This window comes from Pagrus major, chromosome 5 (assembly GCF_040436345.1).
Source record: "Pagrus major chromosome 5, Pma_NU_1.0".
Lineage (NCBI taxonomy): Eukaryota > Metazoa > Chordata > Actinopteri > Spariformes > Sparidae > Pagrus > Pagrus major.
The window spans coordinates 7,408,780-7,430,729 of NC_133219.1; the positions used below are offsets into that span (position 1 = coordinate 7,408,780).

Genomic DNA, 21,950 nt, shown 5'->3' on the forward strand with positions numbered 1-21,950 from the left:
CACTTCCTCTTGTGCACACTGTGTTAATGCACTGTGGTAACTGACTTTAGATCTGTGCTGTACGTCTTCCGACAGAATAACTGTGAAGTGTTGCTTTTCTGCAAAAGCCTAAACGCATGTAGACAGGCGAAAAGCTGAGAGGTAGGAAGAAGAAGTCCGGTTTTCTTTAGACAAAAATATAAGAGTGTGTGTTTTCATATGCACGCTGCTGCTGGCTGTGTTTACAACTTCCACTCTCCTTGTGTTAAGACTGCTCGTCTCGAGTTCTGACTGGAGGGCTGAGTGTCGAGTGCAGAGATCATTATCCCTCAGTGGGCTGCTGCACCGTTCCGCTCTGGTGCTCACCATAAGACGAAAATTAATATTGAAATGAATGAATAAATCATGAGAGCTCATCTGCACCGAACTGACGCAATTTTGGAAATTCTTGGTGTCGTTATTGTTCATTCTCAGGGAACTTCAGGTGCGTTGTAAGGTACTTTACCCTGCTTGTAACCCCCCTCAGTGTAGCAGGGGGTAGGGCTTGCCTCTGCCTCCCGCTACCCGCATCAATATGCAATTGAGCACTCGTGGAGTTCTCTCCATACAACCCCCCTCTCACTGTCTTTATGGTGCATAATAAACAGATGAGGAGATATTAGTACTCCGTCAGCACTTTCCTAACTAGGACTAATGTGGTCTCTCTATTTGGGGAATCACATCTCTCTCAGTCTGATTAATTCCTCCAGGCAGGCCGGAGATTCCACCCAGGAATGGGTGGATGAGCAGGACACAGAAGAGGGACGGCGACCCTTGTGCCTTGACCTGACAGGGGGCATAATTAATGTGGTGTTAATGGGTTAGGTATGTAGGGGCTGGATTTATCACTTAATTGCATTGGTTTTAGGTCAGAAATTACAGCATTAGGCATGAAATGTACCTCCGTAGGAAATTTGTTTGAAAGACACACTGCTGTCCTCTGTCAAAGGTTTAGGTGTTGAGTTTTCATCCAGAGAAGATTGATAGAAGAGAGCGAGGAAGTGAATACCGGTCAGGAGGAAGAGATAAATTAGAGTTGGCAGGGCGAAAGAAATGTGGAGGTGACGAGGTTCAGTCTGGTTCGCTGAATGTTCCTTGTCATGCTTGAGAACTGTAGCAGCGGTGTTGTGGTGGGAAGGCGAGAGGTCTGCTCCTGATTACACTAATGATGAGATATCATTGCTCGTAAGATATGAGCATGAGCCAACACAGCCTGATGTTCGGGATCACTGGATACTTCCCACACTGTTTTTTTTAGAATAGAAATTAGTAATGACAATGGATTTTAGTGCACTTCTGCTTCTGGGTGCGACACATCCTCACATCTAAACAATACAATAGGTTGATTGCCAGTGACTCCCAAAACGAGTAATGTACAGTATGGCCGTTCCCAAAACATCATGACCTTTGTTGTACAGTCATTAGGTTTAGGCTAGAAAAACTACTGGGTTAGGTTTAGGGAAACATGATGGTTGGGTTAAAATAACTACGTTACTGATGTAAATTCTTTAAGAACATACCCGTGTTACATACCTGACATAACTTTACTACATTACTAAGTTAAAATAACTCACCATTGACTGCTGGTCTCCTGGATGAAAGTCTTATTTAACCCTACTACTCACCCTGACCTCCTCCCTACGTAGACTTTTCGCTCTTTATACTACTTCACTTGACTTTCATTCTTTGAACCTGTAATATTCACTACAGCCACCAGAGGAACATCCAGTAGAGTGAACGATAGAGAGTGAGGCCTTAAAGGAGATCTGTGGATCTTCTGTGTTGTGCTGAAAGCCGGTCGTTAGTTTACGTTAGCGGACTCCATTTCTCTTTACTGTTGCTGACCCGAGTCCGTCACAAAGAGAGCCACAGGCCAGCAGCATTAAACAACTTCAACAAATCGTCCACAGGCTTGTAAAGACAGACAGGGAAGGTCTCATTCTTGACGTTACATTACAATCCGCTGACCTATGGCCAGTAAAAAACTGCTTAATGCATGTATACTGCTACTAATTGTTACGTAGAGCCCCTTTAAAATCATCTCACAATCATTTAGGCTATATCGCAAAACACAATATACATCTCAATATTCTAAATTCTCCTCATACACCTTCAAAAATGTTTGGACTGGATAACAAAATTGTAGGAATGACTATTGGTCCTCTTACAAAATATTAACACAATGAGATTTCCCATAAATAATCATCAGTAATGTGCATACAGTGACTAAATACTGTAGCTAAAGGCCTTAATTAGAACAAGTAGTTTACTGTTAAAGAGCCTTTAAAAACGGGAAAAGACCTCACTTTTCCTGTTTTTAAAGGTCACATCATGATATAACCATATCAAAAATGTAAGACAATACATGTAGTCTCATATCAACGATATATCAATAAATAGCCCAGCCTGAACTCTCAGCCCTAAGGAGAGGACCGAGGAGCCAGAGGGAGGAGTTAAACCCAAGTTAAACTCTTGAAGTCAACCAGCATTAGGGATTGTCAGCAGAGTGTGAAGAGGTGGCATGTGTCTTAACCCCCAGTGCTCACAGCACAGCCAGGACAGACAGGGTCAGTGCCTCCAGAGGTGCACATTTCTATAAAAACAAGTCAGGAGAAAAGGGCTTAGCAGCGGGCAGAATGAGATGAAGGGTGGCAGCTGCACACAGGCCACAGGTTGGCCGGCTGGTTAAAGGTGCAGCCTGGTGCAGGAGCAGTTTCTGCAGTGCACAGATAGGTAATCACAAGCTTTGCAGGAATAATGAGGTACAGCGTGACGGGAAATTGCTTGCAAGATGTGGATCTATCTATTTTGTAAAAAATAAACCAGTGTAGGTAAAGTGTGTTAGCTTGTTTTTTTCAGTGTGGCAGATAATGATCATCAGTAGCTGCGGCTGAGTGTTATTTTGGTGGTTGTGGAATCACACAGTATGCAGCTGTTGCATCAACGTTGCATATTTATTATGCAGCACGCGCTCCAGCTGACATTGGGATCTTTGCTAGAGTTGGAGAGCAATAAAGATGAAAAGCTTTTCCTAATTAATGTTATGTTATGGATCCTCGACGGATCCTCTTCACTGTGTGCTTATAGGAGTGTGCACAATGAGATGGTGTGGAGGGCTCTCATGGTGTTTCTCCTCCTAATGAAAATGATTTGTTTGTTCACAGCGTTCTGTGAACAACCTAAATTAGACATGCACTCATAAAGGGAGGCATCTTGTTCACGGTGTGTTTTGATTAGATTTAGGCCTAAGTGCATCTTAAATGAATGAGGAACTCCTCCACTGGGCAGCACCTAATTAGCTTTTTATTGAGTATCACGTTCTGCTTTAGACGATCACTATTCTAGTTTCCTAAGGATTCATTCCGTTACCAACTCACCGGGCCCTCCTGGTTCATAACATGTCATGGATATTCAGGAATGTTTTCTTTTATTATTATTAAATGATGAAGGAGCGATATAACAACTGTGTTTTTGAGCTCCGAAGCGGTATTAAGCGAGCCCTTTGGGTTTTTTTATGCATGACCAAATAACTTCTAGATGTGGTAGAAATATATTAAAGGTCCAGTGAGATGAATTTGGTGGGATCTATTGGCAGAAATGGGATATAATAATCATAATTATGAATAATAATTCGAACATAATCATATTTTCATAGTGTAGGATTGACTGAAACTAAGAATTGTTGTGTTTTCATCACCTTGGAATGAGCCTTTTATATCTGCAGAGGAAGCAGGTCCTCTTCCACAGAGTTCACCATGTTGCACCGCCATGTTTCTAACATAGCCCAGAATGGACAAACCTAACACTGGCTTTAGGGCCTTTAGCTTTTTTTATTTTTAGCAGCCACAAAATCCTTCACACGTAAGCCTTTCATTATACACAGAATCAAAATTTGGCAGCAAGAAAGTGAAAACTAATGTAGATATTAATTAAAGGAGAGGTTCTTTGCTGGTGTATATTTATTGATATTAATGTGATTTCTGTAAACATTTTCCAACAACCATTGAAAAGAATACAAGTTGCAAATTATCCTTGGGGTTTCTTAAATGTTAAATGAGGCCCAGAATACACATACATAGAATCACAAGAATTATGTAATCTAGCTCCGAGGACCAAACTGCAAAAGTGTGTAACTATTTGGAATTCATCTGTAGGATTTTGCAAAGTTTTTACATGATTTGATTTCCTGAGAAAATCCATGACATGAATGGGAAAAGAATTCTGGGTGAGTTGGCATTCCTCCACCTTCTGCATTTTCCTCAGCAGTGCAAACAAACAGACAGAATAGCCTGCAAACCTCTGTGACGTATCGAGTGGGGTTTTTTTTGTTACAAGCGCTGACTGAAGCAGCTGAGTCCTCCCATCAATTCCTCTGCTACAGTCGAAGGTGTGAAATCACCCGCTGTAGTCTTTGCTCAAAACTAAATCCTGCAGCCAGAGTCAAACCTGTCATGGTTTCACACCCCTGAATTCGACTTTCTGACACGAGGTGTTTGTCACAGCTGCACACCGCTGTACTTTGAGTTATCTGGACTCACATTGGCCTCGTACATAACAGGAGTCAGGTGATCCTGGTGTCTGCTCCACTGGTGAGTCCCTACCGGAGATGCGATAAGACACATGAGCCTCAGCCAGGCCTCGTGTCCCTTTCTGTGATTGCACTCAGCTTATTAAAGGGCTTCCCCTGGCACAGGAACAGAGGCTCTCACTAATATCAAAGCAGTCTCTTGATGCGGATTTGTGAAACACCCGGGAGCTGCAGAGCCAGAGACCTCAGTCGCTCCATGGTCAAAGAGCAGAAAGATTCAGAAGTATATGTGCAGTGTGTGTGTGGTTGATACTGTGAGATAACTAAGAAATGACTAATTTCATGTGACTTTCATCTACATTTTTTTTTTATCTAGATAGCTAATAGCCTTTGTTCCAGTTTTAGGGAATGCAACCACAGGTGTCCATAATACTTTTGAGAAGGTAGAGCTTTGACCACTACTGGTGCTGCTGTTTCTTTTGCACAACTGCTCCAACGATCACAAGCCAGTGAGTGACAGCGTACACATGGCTGCCGATTGCATGTGACAGTAATGCACATGTGTGGTGGGGTGGAGATAGTAGGAATGAACTGAGTAGATTTATGAAACGATTGATCCGCATTTTACCAAAGTCTAGTTTAGTTTATTTGACATAAACATAACGGTAACCTTGGTGCTGCAACATGCAGTCATACACAAGCAACAGATGTGCTGCACTTTAAAAGTAACATCCTAATTAACAACAGCTGTCCACAGGAGGCTTTTTAAAAATGAAACCTAGAAAGAACAAAAGAAAAAAAAACTTAACGGAGAATACAAATACAGCACAGTTACTAATAAAGCAAATATGAATATCCTGACAAATAACTAAAGTTTTAGCATGCATCTTGTTTTTGTTATTAAGACATTTTAATCATAAAGTATTCATTACTTATGCAAATAAGGCTAATTATCCATCAACTACCCATGAATATGCATAAATCATTCTTAATTAGACCTTGAAGCATCTTATCACACTAGCTTGGTGTATAAACACGTCTACCAGTTGAGATCAACAAAAACATAACTGACACCTTCATGATTGACTGTAGGTGGCAGTGTTGTGCGATAAAGCAGTGCACAGGACTCGTAGACCATGCAGGTTTTTAAGACTTTCAACAAATCAACTTTATCCAACAGTAATTACCGTTATAGAGTGTTCGATTAATAACCCATGTCTCTCCCTCCACTCATGCGCAAAAGGGATAGAACATTTTGCAACACTTTATCCAATCAGGACAGAGAACTCTATAAAGAGGCGGTCCTGTCTGCTTGTGGAGAGAGCAGGATCCTCCTGTTTACCTGCAAAGGCTGAACGGGGGAAGCTACCAATTCTAGCCCTCCCGTTGACAGCGTATACTACCAAACAGGCCAAGAGAAGAAAAACACTTGAAAAAAAACAAAAGTCATCAGAATCAGAATCAGAATCAGAAATCCTTTATTTGTCCCGCAAATGGGGAAATTCCTTAGTCACAGCAGCCAAAGGACAGTATCACACTTAAACAATAATAAAAAGTAAAAAATAAACAATATAATAGAGATAAGAAATAGAATTAACTCGTATATACATAGTATTTACAATATGAACTTGGTATTTACAATATGACATAGTATTTATAATATGAACAGTGTAAGTATAAGCAGTTTGGTATTTTTATTTACAAACATTAAATAATAAATATGGGTATTAAAAAATTGTCCAATTAGTGCAAACCAGAAAGTGTGTGGATATGTGTAGAGTTTAGTATTGCACAGTGCACATGTGAGGTCTACTGGGAGCAGTGCTGGTTGTACAGTCTGACAGCAGCAGGAAGGAAGGACCTGCGATACCTCTCCGTCACACACTTCGGATGTATCAACCTGTCGCTGGAGGAGCTGACCAGTGCAGTGGTAGTGACCTGCAGGGGGTGGGACTCCTTCGCCAGCAGCGATGACAGCTTGTCCATCATCCTGCTCTCTCCCACCACCTGCACTGGGTCAAGAGGGCATCCCAGGATGGAGCTGGCCTTCTTGATAAGTTTATCAAGTCTCTTCCTATCTGCTGCCGAGATGCTGCTGCTCCAGCAGACTACTCCATAGAAAATGGCTGATGCCACCACAGAGTCATAGAAAGTTGTCAGGAGTGCAAGCGGAGGGGTTTGCTAAACGGACAGGAAGTTAGCTAAAAGGACGACAACACTCACAGCAGCTGTAATATGGCGGACATGTTGGCATTTATCAAAGTGTTGCCTATGTACTTGTTCAGCAGACACAAAGCCACATTAGCGTTCAATTGGGGTTGTACTTTACATCACCTGACCACCTGAAGTTCAGTTTCCCCACTGTTTCAGCTCTGTTTTGGTCTCCACTCACTCCTGATAAAGACATCTGGCTCTAAAAGATATAATATGTCACTATTCGGCAGTAAAAGTCTAAAAATGACCAGACCTTTTATGTTTAGTTGTGTTACATTATCCCAAATTTTTCTGGCGATGTCAGAGAAGTCATTCACAGAGCAATTTGAAAGATGCTATAATAACTAAAAATTCCACACACGGTGGCTTCAACCGGACGCAGTATGTAAGGACCAGATATAGATGAAGAAGTTGCCAATCTGATTTAGCACAAGATGTTGATTGTAATTGCAGTTTTAATGAACCCAGCATCTCCATCAAATGACTCAGTACTTGAGTTGGTTTGTCACGCTGGGGCTAACATTTAACCAGAGGAAAGGAAACTTGTTCTCTGCTGCTCAGTGGACCTTGTTGTTGGGTGCTGTTTGAATCGAGGCTCCGGCCCTCTGAAAAGAGACTCACTGACTTGTATGCTCATATTAATGCCTCAAGCGCTTTTGTCCGCTCTGCTCCACAGATCTTGAAGAGTGCGCAAGTCAACTGTCTTTGTCGTCTGCGTTCGCTATGAACTCCAGCCTCACCAAATGTCACCCTGAATCAGGCTCTGCTGCAGTGCTTTGTACATGAGTCAAGCTGTCTCATCCCATTTCGGTAGTCTCTGTCTCAGTGGTGGAGCACATGTGACATTTTAACTCGAGTTTTTTCATGGTGTGCAGAACAGAACGAGCTGCTGTTCTCAGTATTCTCTGCTGTGTAATAGGCAGTGTTGCGCAATCATGACAATTTTACTGTTCATTTTGGAGGTCACAGGGCCCTTTTAAAAATGAACCAGAAAATACTGGCATGAAATGAAATGAAATGAAGCACTCTTAGCAACGCAGAGGAGGTGGTTGTGTGACCCTGAATGAATGAAGGATGTTAGCCGTGAGGTACTTTAAAGACATCAGTCAAGAAAGTCCTTTCTTTCTTTCCTCTTTTAGGGTTCCTGCCCTGCCAGTGAAGAACCTGACTGGATCTGGACCAGTGCACCCAGCACTAGCAGGTTAGACAACATTCATTGTGTAGCACATGCTTAGAAAACAGCAAACATTTTGGTGTGAAAGCAGAAATTGACAACTTCTCCGAGGGTTTCCCTGTGCTATTATATATACTTGAATATTTCGACTTCCTACTAGAAAAAGTGCACTGGAATGCCTCTTAAAGACACACGTCATGCTTGTAAACTCAGGGCACATCAATGTACCCCGACCTCATGAGGGAGCAGTTATCTGACACCACACAACAATGGCAGAAACCAACGGGAGGGGGCAGAATGGATTTGTAGACAAAAGTGTTTATATCAGGCTAGTGAATGAAATATTGAGATACGTTCCCAAGTATAAAAGTTTAGAGGGTTCAATAAATTGGATAATGGCGTGTGTTACCTCATGTGTTTATATGTGCAAGGAGGCTGCACAGTTCAAGTTGTTTGTTAACTTTTGGCTTTGTGCATCACTTTGAGGTTGGAAGTTGGAAATTTCAGCTCGGAAATTCTGACTTCCAATGGCAACTGGAAAGCAGCATTACTGTTGGCGCCGCCGTCACAAAATGATAGCGTTAGCAACATGGATACCACTAGCAGCCTGGCTTCTGTCCAAAACAAGAAACAACTATAAGAGTGGTGATATTGATAAGTAGGGAGATTTTGTTACTTACTGATTGAGTAGAAAGAATGCTGATTTTGAATTGTCTCAAGTCCCGGTGGTAAGAGGAAACGCATATCAGCAGGGGAACAGACTTTGCGTTTGTGTTGTAATCCGTCCTTCCTTTTTCAGGGAAAAATCCAGCCAGGTGCCAAACCAAATAGCATTATGAAAGTAAGGTTTATAGGGAACCAATCTATACCCGGATGGTGCAATTTTTCTACAGCCATTACTACAATATGCAATCAGCATTTACCTCAAAATGATAAATAAAAGTAAAAAAGTTGTCTATTTACAGTTTAAAGTTGCATGTCTACACCTGTTGATACTGAAAGAAATTCACAATCAGTGCTTTTTCCACTCTTCTATGTGTGTGTCTGTGTGTCTGTGTGTGTCTGTGTGCTCTACATATGCATCAGGTATGACAGGTATCCTGATGTGCGCTGCAGGTCTGCCTGTTTGTCTGACTCGGGCCCCAAAGCCCATACTGCACCCACCACCCATCAACAAGAGCGACATGAAGCCTGTGCCAGGGATCAATGGCATGCGCCGCAAAACCAAGAAAAAGCACCTGAGGAGAGGTAAGACGGAGACAAGAGGGGAGAAATGATACGAAAACAAAGAAGTGGAAATGTATTTTTATAGGGTGTTGGTGAATACATTTGAAATGCAGTGAGGAAACAAACAGACCCACCACTGACAGTCAGCAGACTCTCTCTGTCCTGCCAAGCTTTGCAGGATGTTCCGTATCAGCTGTCTGTGAGTCTGTTGTTTAGTGTGTCAACAAAACCAAAGCTGTTTTGTGTTGTGATCAAGGGGCTATAATTGTTCTTTAAATGTCTCCCATTTAAGCTCCGTAAGGGTGTAACAATAAATCTAACCTTACCCAAAGTCGCTGGTGAGTAGTTAGAAAAGCGTTCATGTGCCTTTTCAAAAAGCTCTTATAAAATGTAATGATGATTGCTAGGTCAGATTTATGAGCGAACGCAATGCGAAAATGTTACTGTAACAATTTTATAGACATTAGACTACATGCAGATTGACAGAGGCAGTTGTAAGGAAAGTAATTAACAAGGGACTGTTGCACTGAGCTGGTTTGAGAGGGGCTCTGTTTTAGTCGGACAGCTTTGGGCTTGAATAAGTGCTGGTCGATGGAAGCCGTGGAAACCGCCGGCCTCCCAAGGGATGTTTTGTCCTAATTGATCAGTGAGGCTGTTGGTTTTCCATCCCTGCCATGTGATTGTCCTCTTCAGCCCTTCAGAGCTCTCCATTACATACAGTACTGATGATGCAGCAACACTCTTTTTTATGGGTTTCATAGTTTCCTCTTATTTAACAGGAAGGCATTTATAGCTTCCAGCAGCGGATTATAGCGTTTAATTTGGTAATAATTATATGGAAAATGGAGACAGTGTTCAGTTGGTCCACTTGTAGATGCAATTAATTGCTACGGAACCTTGAACCCTTTTACAGGCCTGCGTACAATCCAACATGCTGTATTTGAAGAATAATAGGAAAAATAAATGAATACATATTTTAGGGGGTTTAAATGGAGCAATTATTTCATGGAAATTCCTAAAAACCCAGTCCCATTCCCCAACCAGCAACCTCTGATGATCTCATCAAACAAGAGTTTACAGCAATGCTGGTCTGACTCACTGTGGGTATTACTATTTCAGTCAGCATTCTGCTTCTTTGTGCTATCTGCATGTTAGCATTTCCAAAGTCCCTGTTTCTGTTGGAGGCAACAAGAACAACTACTGAGCTAACAACCCAAACACGGAAAATTAGACGTTAGCAGCAGGTTAAAGTTAAGGTAACGATGCCAGCAATTTCTCTATTTTTCCCTGTAATTAATACCAAATTACACTTTCCTAGAAATCATTTGGAAATTATGGACCTTTTAAAATGTGTTACACTGTAGATTGAAGAATGAGGCAGCAGCCAAATGTGCAGCCTGTGTGTGCTGTCTGCAGACGGAGTGTGAATTCAGAGATACTGGAGGTCTGTGGAGGGAATGGAGATGTGTTTTTTCTCATGCAGGGAGATTTTGAGCTTAGCCTGCTCTGCTTTCCATACAGAAAAAGGTCAGAGAGGCTTTCTATCTGACTAATGAAGGCGTCAAAATAGCAGTAGCGTAAAAAGCATAATTGAGTCTCCTCTCTTTCTCCTCCTTTTTTCTGTTTTCTCTCCTACGTCTCTTCATAGCTCCCTGCCTCCTCTGTCTTCCCTGCCCTTTATACCTTAACATTGTTTTTTTGCTCACTCTGTCTCTTTCCACTGCGCTCCCTCCCTGTGTTCACTGGCTGTCCCTCAAATGAACAAACAAAGGCTCCAGGGGAAAAGAGGTTGCCTGTAAGCGTATTAGGGGTGTAAGCTGTGGGTGTGCTCTCAGCCATGCTAGCCTGGGTGCACACAGGGATTATCAGAGAACGCTGGGATGGCTGGTTGTTATGTGTTAGTTTGAAGGTGACCTCCTCAACATCACAGACTCCGTTCACATGCACGCACGTCTTTTATCAGAAAAGAGTGAGGCCCAGAGCAGATTGGCCGCTGGAACCGATCAAAGGTGGTCATCCATCAAGATCTAGCTGTTGTTCTCTTGTGTTCGAATGACAATCCAGTGGTTTCATCTTGCCTTTTTCCATATTTACTTGTGGTGTGTGGGTATAATTAAGGGGCAAGTTTTGTTTTTCTCTAATGTCAGCACATCTCTCTTATGACTTGTCCTATGACTAAGGCAAAAACCCAGAGGATGTGGTGCGAAGATACACAGAGAAGATTAAAGTGTTGCCAGATGAGGTAAGAAAAAGATACAAAAATGCACACCAACAGAGGATTTTTAAAGTTTTGAGCCCACCAAGTGAAAGTGTCATAAATACGCAGTCATGTACAGTAGAATGGCAGATGAAGCATTTTGGTTGGCTATTCCAGGACTGTACCATCTGCATGGAGAGGCTGGTCATGTCATCGGGATATGAAGGCATCCTGCAGCACAAAGGCATCAAGCCAGAGCTGGTGGGCAAGCTTGGCAAGTGCGGGCACATGTACCATCTGCTGTGCCTGGTGGCCATGTACAACAATGGCAATAAGGTGGGTAAGAGCTTGTGAGCCAGGAGTTGTTATGATGTCACTCTGGGCTCAAATGATAAACCTGCGATGTCTTACAGCTTGACTGGATCACATGGCACTGGCAGATGACAAGGTTTCAATATTGTTTTACACAGATGGGGATTTTATATTGTCTTATCTGATCACTTATATCAGTCTGACAGCACAGTACTTTGTAAGATCATCTACATTCTGCTCAGTTCAGTTAATTGCATTAAATACAAATGTTCTGCTTGTTAATGCAGAAGAGGCAAATAGAAGCAGATTTAATAAGAACCCAAGAGTTACATGAACAAATGTAGTTGGTCTTTTGATATTAAATCAGTTTATTCATTACTATCACACATACATCATATTTTCTTACTATCCTACTGTGGTATCCAGACATAGATAGATGTGTTTTGTTTTTATGCTTCCAGATGATCTGTTTTAAGATTTCTGTTTTCATTCCCTGTTGTGGTGGACAGACCACTGAAAGACCACATTTGAAAATGTCAAAGAAGAAACCCTCATTACTCTGGATAATTCACAAAACAACCTGTCAACAGCCTTTGTTTTTGGAAAGAAGCTTTGCTGTTGAATTTTTTTTTAAAGCAGCACAAATAGATTTTTTGACCACTTGGATTGAGATATTATGACCTTCTGAGTTTGATGTGGCTAATGTGTTAGCATACAATTGTCTATTTTTTCCAGTAGATACAGAGAAACATTAGCAATGATTTGGATTTACAGATGAATTTCTTCTTTTAACTCTTGTTTAACTTCTACGGGGTAAATATCCTGATAAACGTCCACTTGGTTTGTTAGCTAGTTGCTAATATTGTCTGGCTGTGGTTTGCTTCTGGACAGTTACTGTGCAGTGGGTTTACAATATTATAAAAATTTGGGGTTTTTTTAATCAAATATTACTAAAAAAACACACAAAACGTATCGATCCAAAAGATTTCTACACGTGGAAACGTAAACAAAAATATTTTTAACACTCTATAAGTAATTTTAACTGTGTAAATCTTTTTAGTTTTTGAGATAGAAAATCTCCAGTGCTTAGATTGGTGTTTTTGCTAATCTCACTTCCTAGATTATTTTAAGATGCTTCATATCACTAATATCTGTACAACCTATGTTAAATGCCTGTGAAAGTCAATAAAACAGAATGGCCGATAAAATTATTGAAACTGTGTCATCAAACCAACTCTGCTCCTCCCTTCCGTGATGACGTCATCACGAGCGTACAGCATGATTACACAAAACGCCGCAAAAAGATTGGACGCTCCAGCTTTTACGTGTTTTATTTCATTATGGTTGGTTTCATTATACAATACAATCCTCAATAATATATAATGATTGATTAGTGAAGCTTTAAAATACAAGTATTCTTTAAGTACCACGGACTAAATTTCTTTCATTTTTGTTGTTTTGTAGACTGTTGTTTGGCTAGATACTTGGCTAGAACTGTCTCTTTTGAAAACAATAAGATAACGAGCAGTAAGTGCCATTATCATCTTATTGTGTCAATCAAGCCGTTACATTTATCTGTCTTCACACCAGGATGGCAGTCTTCAGTGTCCGACATGCAAAACCATCTACGGGGAGAAAACAGGCACGCAGCCTCCTGGGAAGATGGAGTACCACGTCATCCCCCACTGCCTGCCCGGTTACCCAGACTCCAAGACCATCCGCATCGTCTATGACATTCCTGCCGGGATCCAGGTCAGAACCGTGCTACTTCACTAAATCCACCGTGCTGCTTTTGTTGCCCTGATCCACTGTCTCACCTCTCTAAATCTGTGCCCTTTCTCCAACTGCTGCTTATCTGCTTAAGTTTGACATTGGGTTGTTCGTGCAGTAGGGTGAGGTGTAAGTCACTGAGGAAACAGCATTCTTAGAGATCACACTGTGGAGATAGACTTCTAGGAGTCTGATTTGTCTCCATCGTCTATTAATATGCAGGTTTTTAAGCCATTAATTCACCATTTAGTGTATTTATCGGAGAAATACAACTAAGATTAATCCAGTGAAGGGCATTTTACATCACATTTGCAGTAAAGGGGAGAGCATGTTTTGCAGCCTGGATTTGAGTCAGTGAGATGAGAAGGTTGCGTATTTCATCCTGACTGCTGAGAAGAGCTTTAATAGAGTCAATAAACTGACCTTTTTCCACCAGAGGAGCAGGATTAGTGTCCCTGGGGACAGAGAACAGTGGGGGTCACCTGACCACTCAGGTCAGCACAGCATCAGTATCGCCAGGGAACATTTCTGTTAGCTCTCCTTCTAATACCATTAAGAAAAGACACTACGTATCACTCTACATGAATACATTCAGTAGTTTTCTGCTGCTTTTGCCCTCAGATTGGTTTGTTGGTTGGACTCATTGGGATATATATACTTCCTGTTGAAGAAAGAGGGGAGTTAGTGCAAAAAAAGTGACATTTTAGTCTGTCTAATTAGTGCTCCTAATAGAGGCAGGCTTGGAATAGCAGCTATTTCTATGCAACACGATTTAAACTTCACCAGAAATAAGGAGAATGAGGAAATTATGCAACCCGTTAGTCTTAACAAGGCAACTGTAACTACATAGGATTTCTTCATTAATGGGGGGGGGGGGGGGGGGGGGGGGGTCTGGCGAGGGTGCAGTAAGAGGTGGTTATTTCAGTGGTGACCAGTGCTTCCTTCTCTGCACTGGCACCAGCCGTGGCCAGAGGCAGTATGTTTTCAGGTTGTCTGTCCGTCCCTTTCCAGCCACTTTTCGTAAGTGTGCATTTCTGCTGACTTTGCTTGAGGGAATTATCCACATTTCATTGCGTTGTAACATTAAACATAGGGTTACCATGGGTTACCAGAGGAAGCCCGGACATGTAAAAGAAAAGATAATCCAGATGATGGTGCGCTTGAATATCTGATTAATTTCATTATTCTGTATAGAACCAACAGAAATGTTCTGTAAGATCCGACATCCTACTCCTGTTTTCACTTTATATACAAATAAACATGAACATCGCCAGGACGAATGGAAACGATGTTACACAATGAAAGAAAAATGCAATTTTATAAAGGAGTCTGGGGATTTCTCTTCAAAATATAGTGGTAACTTCCATTCCACCAAGAACTACACTTAATACTTCTTATTAAATTTCTTTAATAATAGTCTTTACCACATTTATAATATGAGTCTGAACAGACATTGATGTAAACTACAACTTGTCTGCTGTGTATACAACTGCGAGGCGGTAATCCTCATTTCACAATGGAGCCTTGAAAGCAGCATTGTAAAATCTGATATTTAAAGAGATAATTGGATATTTACAGTAGCCCAGCTCTCAGATGATTTGTACAAAGGGCCAGTGTAAGCGGCACGAACAGTAAAGCTCGTCCTGCGGGTGCTGTTGACATTTTCTACACAATTAAGTTGTAATTGGAAGAGAACGAGTTGTAACATTTGTTCTTGTTCTTGACATTTTCACCAGACCAACGAGCACCCCAACCCAGGGAAGAAGTTCAGCGCGAGAGGGTTCCCTCGACACTGCTACCTCCCTGACAATGAGAAAGGCAGGAAGGTAAGCTCTGACATCGCTCTGAGGAAACAGTGGTGCCACTCTAAAGGCCCAACAAGCATTAAAACCCGGTGCACCTGGCTTGAATTTCTTTTCTTCACAGGGGAACTTTTTTTCTGCTCTTTCTGTTTGTACTTTACATTAAGCTGCTACAACAAGCGTTGATTTGACAAAGTGAAACAAAGTAAACTTGTTTCAGTGCCGGACCACCAGACTACAGAGCAGCTTCTTTATTCATTCTCAGCACTCCGCCATTAAAAACTGTTTAATTTTATAATTTATCCAGCCCAGATAAGTCGTAAGATTAACTATAATAACGATCCAGAAATAGCCAATCTTCTCGCTGATGGTCTTGTGTGTTCATGTTGGTTGTATAGAGGCATCAGTATTAAATCGATACAGTTTCATAACCAGTTAAAAACTGCTGCTGTATCTCCAGGTCCTGAAGCTGCTGATCATGGCCTGGGACCGACGTCTCATCTTCACCATCGGCACGTCCAGCACCACGGGCGAGTCGGACACGGTGGTGTGGAACGAGATTCACCACAAGACAGAATTCGGCTCCAACCTGACGGGCCACGGCTACCCCGACCCCAACTACCTGGACAACGTCCTGACAGAGCTGTCGGCCCAGGGAGTCGGCGAGGACAACCTGAAGGACTGATGACCAGCTGAGCTGGTCCACAGGAACATTACCCACCATGCCCCGCTTTCTCCCAGAGAATAGGGACACTGCATGAAGGGTCAACATGCAGCTGACAACTCTTTACTCCCCACAAACAAAAATACCCTGCAGAAGTGGTGGCACAAGAGCAAAGGAAGCTAATTAAACGCTGCGGTTATGATCAACACTTTGATTTGTATAACCTAAGATCTCCCCCTGCTGTCTCTTGATCCATGCCTCGAGCATGTTGCATTCATGCCAGATTTTCTCAGAGGGTTGAAGAATGTAAAGACAAGGTGACATTTCTGTCTTGATGTCAATAGCTGCAGGTAAACGTTGTTTAACCCCTTTTAGATTCAAACCGAAGCTGTTCCTCTGCGAGGGGCCCAGACTATACAAAAGGCATATTTGTAAATGCTGAACTCCAGAATGCATGGCCCGGACTAACGCTGCATAATGAATGCTGGGCGATTATCTGCAATAGGGCGAGGTGTCGATAGATCTGTTGTTGCTTGATTTTGTGAAGAGAAATTTAAGAGAATTTTTGCAGTCTGAATTTATCCAGATCCATTATTTGCTCTCCCCTTTTTCTCTAATAAATATTGATGTCCTGTAACAAGTGGTGAAACTTGGTTTTGTGATTTGAAGGAAAAGACTTTGGCTGTTAAAGTTGCACTGGGCGTCTCAGATTTTTTCTGATTCTGACACATGAGGCCAGTGGTTCTGTAAATGAAAGTGTTCTGTATTGCATTCCAGAGAGCTAGGGCTATGAAATATTAGTGTTTGGTGATAAACGTATGTTGTATGGTTAACCTTGTAGACTGTCTATGAGAGGAGATGTGAAATATATGAAACAAGCATCTTACCAGTCAGTTTGATGCTTGTTGCGAGGTTTGAAGCGGGCCTTTGCCACGCTCCAAGGTTAAACTCATTTGTTTTGTTGACACACTGATGACGCTGACCTCTGTGAATATAAAGCCTGCATTATATTTCTCCCTGTTGGAGCGGACCCAGGCGTCGGCGCGATCCATCATGCTGACCATACTTGAGGGGCGAGTGTGTGATTGCGTGCACTGAGGCTTTAATATGCTGGCTGGAAGTCCTTGAGGAGATAAAGCTGAACGGGCTCTTCACAGATGGACGTCCCTCTTTCAAACTCCAACAGTTTTCCCCTCGGAGATGCATCCTGAGCAGCAGCTTCTGCTCGCCTGCCATCTACAAGTCTCTGGTGAGCTTGTTTGCTGCAAGGCAGTGCATTGGGCTCCACTGTTTGTATAGCGAGCAGAGAAACGGCTCATTCCCTGTGCGAGCTCACTCGATCCTGATGTATGGCCTCGCCCCCACTTTCCTCCTCGGCAGCAGAGCTTCATTCTAGGAGGAAGCGTGCTAATGTTGGTCTGCAGTTGGCTGGGGACTTTTTTTCCCGCGCTCCCCTCTTTCCCCTCAGATATTATGCCCGTGAGCTGGAGACTTTCTGAAGGTCCTTGGTGGAGATCTTGTGATGTTTCTTTAATCTGAGATAAAAGATAACCCAGCGCTGCATAATTCTCCATAAATATATCTGATCAATTTTAATGAGCGGGGTTGTTGTTGATGTAAGGTTTTATCGTGTGGGCACCCAGCTGTGAGCTTAATTTCGGAGTGAATCATAGTCTTCCATAGCACTTTGAGGCAACAGTTTTGTTTAATCGGTTGTTTAATTTTTAGGAGAAATGTCTTAAAATATGTCTTTTTTTAAGTTGTTGTTTATAAACTGGCTTGCGATGCTTTGAAAAATATATATAATATACATTTGCAGATGTGATATACTTTTAAATTCAAGCTCAATTTGAGTCGATGGTGTAAGTTTAATTTATTTTTATACTCTTCTATATAGAGAATATAAAGATATCGAGTGGCCCACATATCTATACACAGGCACATGTTAACACGAATACATAAAATCTGGCAAAGATGAATTTGTCAGTATGTCAGGGACTGTTGAAATATGTACGACATGTTATGGACGTCTTATATTACAAGTAGTCTTAGCGTATGCTGCTGTCGTGACCTTAATGTAGAATCTGTGTAGTTGATCCTCTGTGGGACCCCAATAAATACAGTAAATGTGTCTCTATAATTGGTGGGGGAGCTTTAGCAGCATGAAGATGACCGTTTCCCCCCCAAATGGGCCATTTCTCTTTTTCTACTTGTCCTGAACATGGGAATGGATGCAGTCAGCACTCTGTGCTCAGTTTGAAGATGAAAACAGCGCGCCTGGGTTAAATAAAAGCTCCAGATCATTCTTGGAGTTTGTTTTAGCCAAGTCGAGCTACAGATTGGTGGGATTGACCTCAGTCAGTTGTCATTGTCAGTACACAGAATACAAAAGGCTCTGTAAACCTGTTTACTCAATTATTTCCTAACCCGAACCCTTGCTAGGTCCTACATAAACACAATTCAGTTCTTCCCAAAGTTAGAGCATTTTTTGGTATTTTACATGAGGTTTTTTTTTATATATATACTTGTGTGTCTGCTGTTTTGCCTCAAAAAGTCAATGTCTGACGCTAAGTAGCGGTCAGTGCGAGATAGTAACTGTAGATTTGCGAAATTCTCGCAAGATTTGTACGTTTCTTTTTTGTGCTCATTGTACAAATTAAGACCCCTGTCACACAGAGACTCGTCGCTACAGGTTGTGCAAAAAAAGCCTGTGGAAAAGCCTGTTTAGGACAAAACAGCACGTTCGGCCATCATATGTCATTAATGCGAAAAGCAGTGCGACCAAAAAGTTGAACATATTCCAAAAATAATTTTGCTGGCGATGCGTTTCTGGCGCCGTATTTCTGGTGATGCATCTGTGTTATCGGTGTCTGAATGTGTTTTTTAATGTCACAGCGCTGTGGTTAGGATCTGGTTAGGTTTAGGCACAAAAACATTTTGTTTTTTGGTTTGGGAAAGATAATTTGGGTTAAAATGATCGATCTTGCGAGACACTAGGCTACTCTAGCTAGCAATTTTTTGTTGCTAGCATAAATCCACTGTTCAGACCTGGATAATACAGCAACATCGCTTAGCCTTGCTTTCAATTTTGCTGAAACAAGCCTGTATGAGCCCGGTGAGCAATTCTCATTCAGCTGAATAGGCGCCATCTTTGCATTTGGTATCTAGTTTTTCATATATGGTTGCTAGCTAGCTTAGGCTAAAATTAGAAATTTCTCAAATATTACCTTTGATTGCTGCTTATTTAATCACAAATATTTCATGCTAGAGAGAAATACCAGGTTTTCAGGGGCTTTTCCGTATTCTGTGTTTAAACTCCAACTCTCTGTCACCTTCACGAGCTAAAACAAACCCCTGAAAGTATTCGTAGGTGTGATTTTGACGCAGGTGTGGAACTGTTCGGCCTGTTCCATCTCAAGTTTTCTCCTTCGCAACCTTTTTGACTCCCTTTATGAAACATCAGCAAGAAAGAATGCTTCCAATCTATCAGGGAATTTTGTCCATGTTGAGTGAAGTTTCATTAACCAGAGAAATCCAAATGTTCGCTTCTTCTTCGACTTTTCCTTTCCATGTGTCGGCCTTGTAGTGTGAACGACGCAGGCCCTTTAGACTTTTCAGGTGTGTACAGACTTCTATGGGAACGATGAATAAAAAACATGGTTTGGTATTTTGTCTGATTAAGAGAGAGAGATGGTGTTTATGCAATTTACTATTTTAAGATCTGATACATGATTTAATGTGTAGCACGAAGGCGGATTCTTTTGGTTTTAAATGACAATGGATGTTTTCTTTATGGGGTGCCTACCTCCAGGTTTCTAAACAAAGGGGTCGCGATCCGAGGATGTTCACGGGCTATATATTAGAAAACATATATTTTTGATGTCTTTTTTTGAATGATGATTGTCTCTAAAAGAACTATAACATAACATCGCTGTATTACTCTCGTTAAGATTCATTCCATACTATTTTCCATTTGATTAGAAGTGGAGTGAAATCACTTTGTCCTAACGTATGAAGTATTTACATTTGTACTCTCTCATATCGTCAACTGCAAAACTGTACTTCTCTCTCTAAACGATACCTTAACATTTTGTGTTGATATACCGTACGTTTGTATTCGTTTGTCCGTGCGAGCGTGTGTGAATGTGCGCCGAGCGTGCGTCTAGTAAACGAGTCTTAGGTTCATGTCCTTTACAGATACAGTAATGTTCTCCTAGAGGTGCATGTTAACCAAACTGTGAGCAAATTTATTGACAATAGCTTTTTTGCGTATGAAAACATCATAGCTTCTTTAGAGATATCACCCAGGTCTTTCTTGGTGATTTAGCACTGTGGTTTTGCATCTTACTCCAGTTAGTTAGACAGGTGTTTTCCTCTATCAGGTTTGATTTACACAGATGGGGGACGAGGCAGCGTTTGGCTGCTCTCCTCACTCTCTTTTGACGACATGTAAAACATCTGAATGTTTTGCATTTTTAAGTGCCCATTTTAATTGACATTTTCAAATCATGATTTCTGTGGTTTGATTTCTCTTTAGCAGTGTCCACATATTGCTATTTAAAAATGGTTCAAACTGAGATCAACTAAAAGCAAGATATCGAGAGACATTGATTAAACTATAAAGGGCTTCTTAATCTATCAGTCTTTATTGAATTGTGATGACCTTGTTGCATGTTTGTGTGTTTCTTGTGGAAAAATAAATGTGCCCTCGACAGGGGTAGTTTGTTTGACCTTTTGTCACCTTGGCTCTTCCTCATTTTCTCCTCCCCCTCCTTCCTCCATTTAGCTCCACCATTTCCTCCTCCCCGAGCAGCTCTGCGCTCCACAACCTCGTTATGTGGATATAAATGAGCTTTGCCGAAGCTGTGGAGTGCAGAGGAAACAGTCCTCACCGGCCGTAAATTTGCTTTACGGTCATTTTCTGTCACCGGCTGCTGTATGTCGGCGCTGTGGTGAAGAGCTGTGGTTGGTGCATACTAAAGCTTTCACCAGGGGCCTGCGGGAGATCAGCTTCCCCTTCAACTAACACCTTCTTCCTTCCAGCGGCTCAGGGGTCAGTCTCCTCGTGGTTCTGGTACCTAAACCCTCCTGCCCTGCCTCCTCTCATTGCTCACCTCTCATGCCTAATGAGAGAGCTAGCGGGGAGACTCATCCTGCTGCATCACCGCTCTCATTAGCATTTAAATAAGGCCGGGAGGAGGAACGGCTTATGCCACATAAACAATGTTTGTGAGGTATGATTTTACATTAGATCTGACTCCTGTTGGATTGTAAAGTCTGTGGTTATGATGTTTTGATTAAATTATTCATTTGAACAAAGGGGCGGTGTGGTAACCATGACACCAGAGGCTGCTCTGGGATCTGTCAGACACGTAATGACATTTCCTGTAATACCATGAATGTATGTCACTGCCTGCACTGAGTCAGACCTTCCACTTTAAAACTGACTGGGAGAGAAATAGACATTAGACTGAATATTAGATACTTAGTATTAATAATTTCTGCTCTTAATTCTACATAATGAATTAATGAAGTGATGGAAGAAGTACTCAAACCTTCTAGTGCAGAAATACTCTTACACTTACAAGTTACCGTCCTGCATTCAAAATATTACTTAAGGAAAAGCACATGTGCAGTAAGATGGAATAGTCCAATGTAGTGGGGACTGAAGGGGGGCCCCGAGAAACTGATGGATTAATATTGTGATGCCATTTTAGCACATGGGTTAAAAAAAAAACATAACAAAAAGTAAAAGAAAAGGTTCTTAACCATAAGTTTATGAGCCGTTTTATGGGGCCCTTGGTAGCTCGGGGCCCAAGGCAATTGTCAACCTTTGCCCAATTGCAAGTCTGCCTCTGGTTGTGTCTGGTAGTGGGCAGAACCACTGCTCAGCTGCTCAGCGCTGGCTCGCTCTGGAGGAGAGTGTTGGGTGCAGAGGCAGACCTTCTGGAGGAATAAACACCCAGAGTTACGCTGCACTCCATTGTCGGGTGTTTATGTTTTGTAAAGTTGACTGCCAACTTGAGCTGAAGGGGAAATGTACT

At 41.8% G+C, this 21,950-nt stretch overlaps 1 protein-coding gene across 1 annotated transcript in view; it reads left to right on the forward strand.

Moving 5' to 3' along the window:
* Positions 1-16,546, forward strand: part of dtx1 (deltex 1, E3 ubiquitin ligase) — a 55,667-nt gene extending 39,121 nt beyond the window's left edge. The window contains exons 4-10 of the mRNA XM_073466986.1: positions 7,900-7,961; positions 9,021-9,182; positions 11,342-11,403; positions 11,536-11,694; positions 13,261-13,422; positions 15,177-15,266; positions 15,703-16,546. Coding sequence (XP_073323087.1) covers positions 7,900-7,961; positions 9,021-9,182; positions 11,342-11,403; positions 11,536-11,694; positions 13,261-13,422; positions 15,177-15,266; positions 15,703-15,927 — 922 coding nt within the window. The 3' untranslated portion in view covers positions 15,928-16,546. The remainder of the gene's footprint in view (positions 1-7,899; positions 7,962-9,020; positions 9,183-11,341; positions 11,404-11,535; positions 11,695-13,260; positions 13,423-15,176; positions 15,267-15,702) is intronic.
* Positions 16,547-21,950: the final 5,404 nt, after the last annotated feature.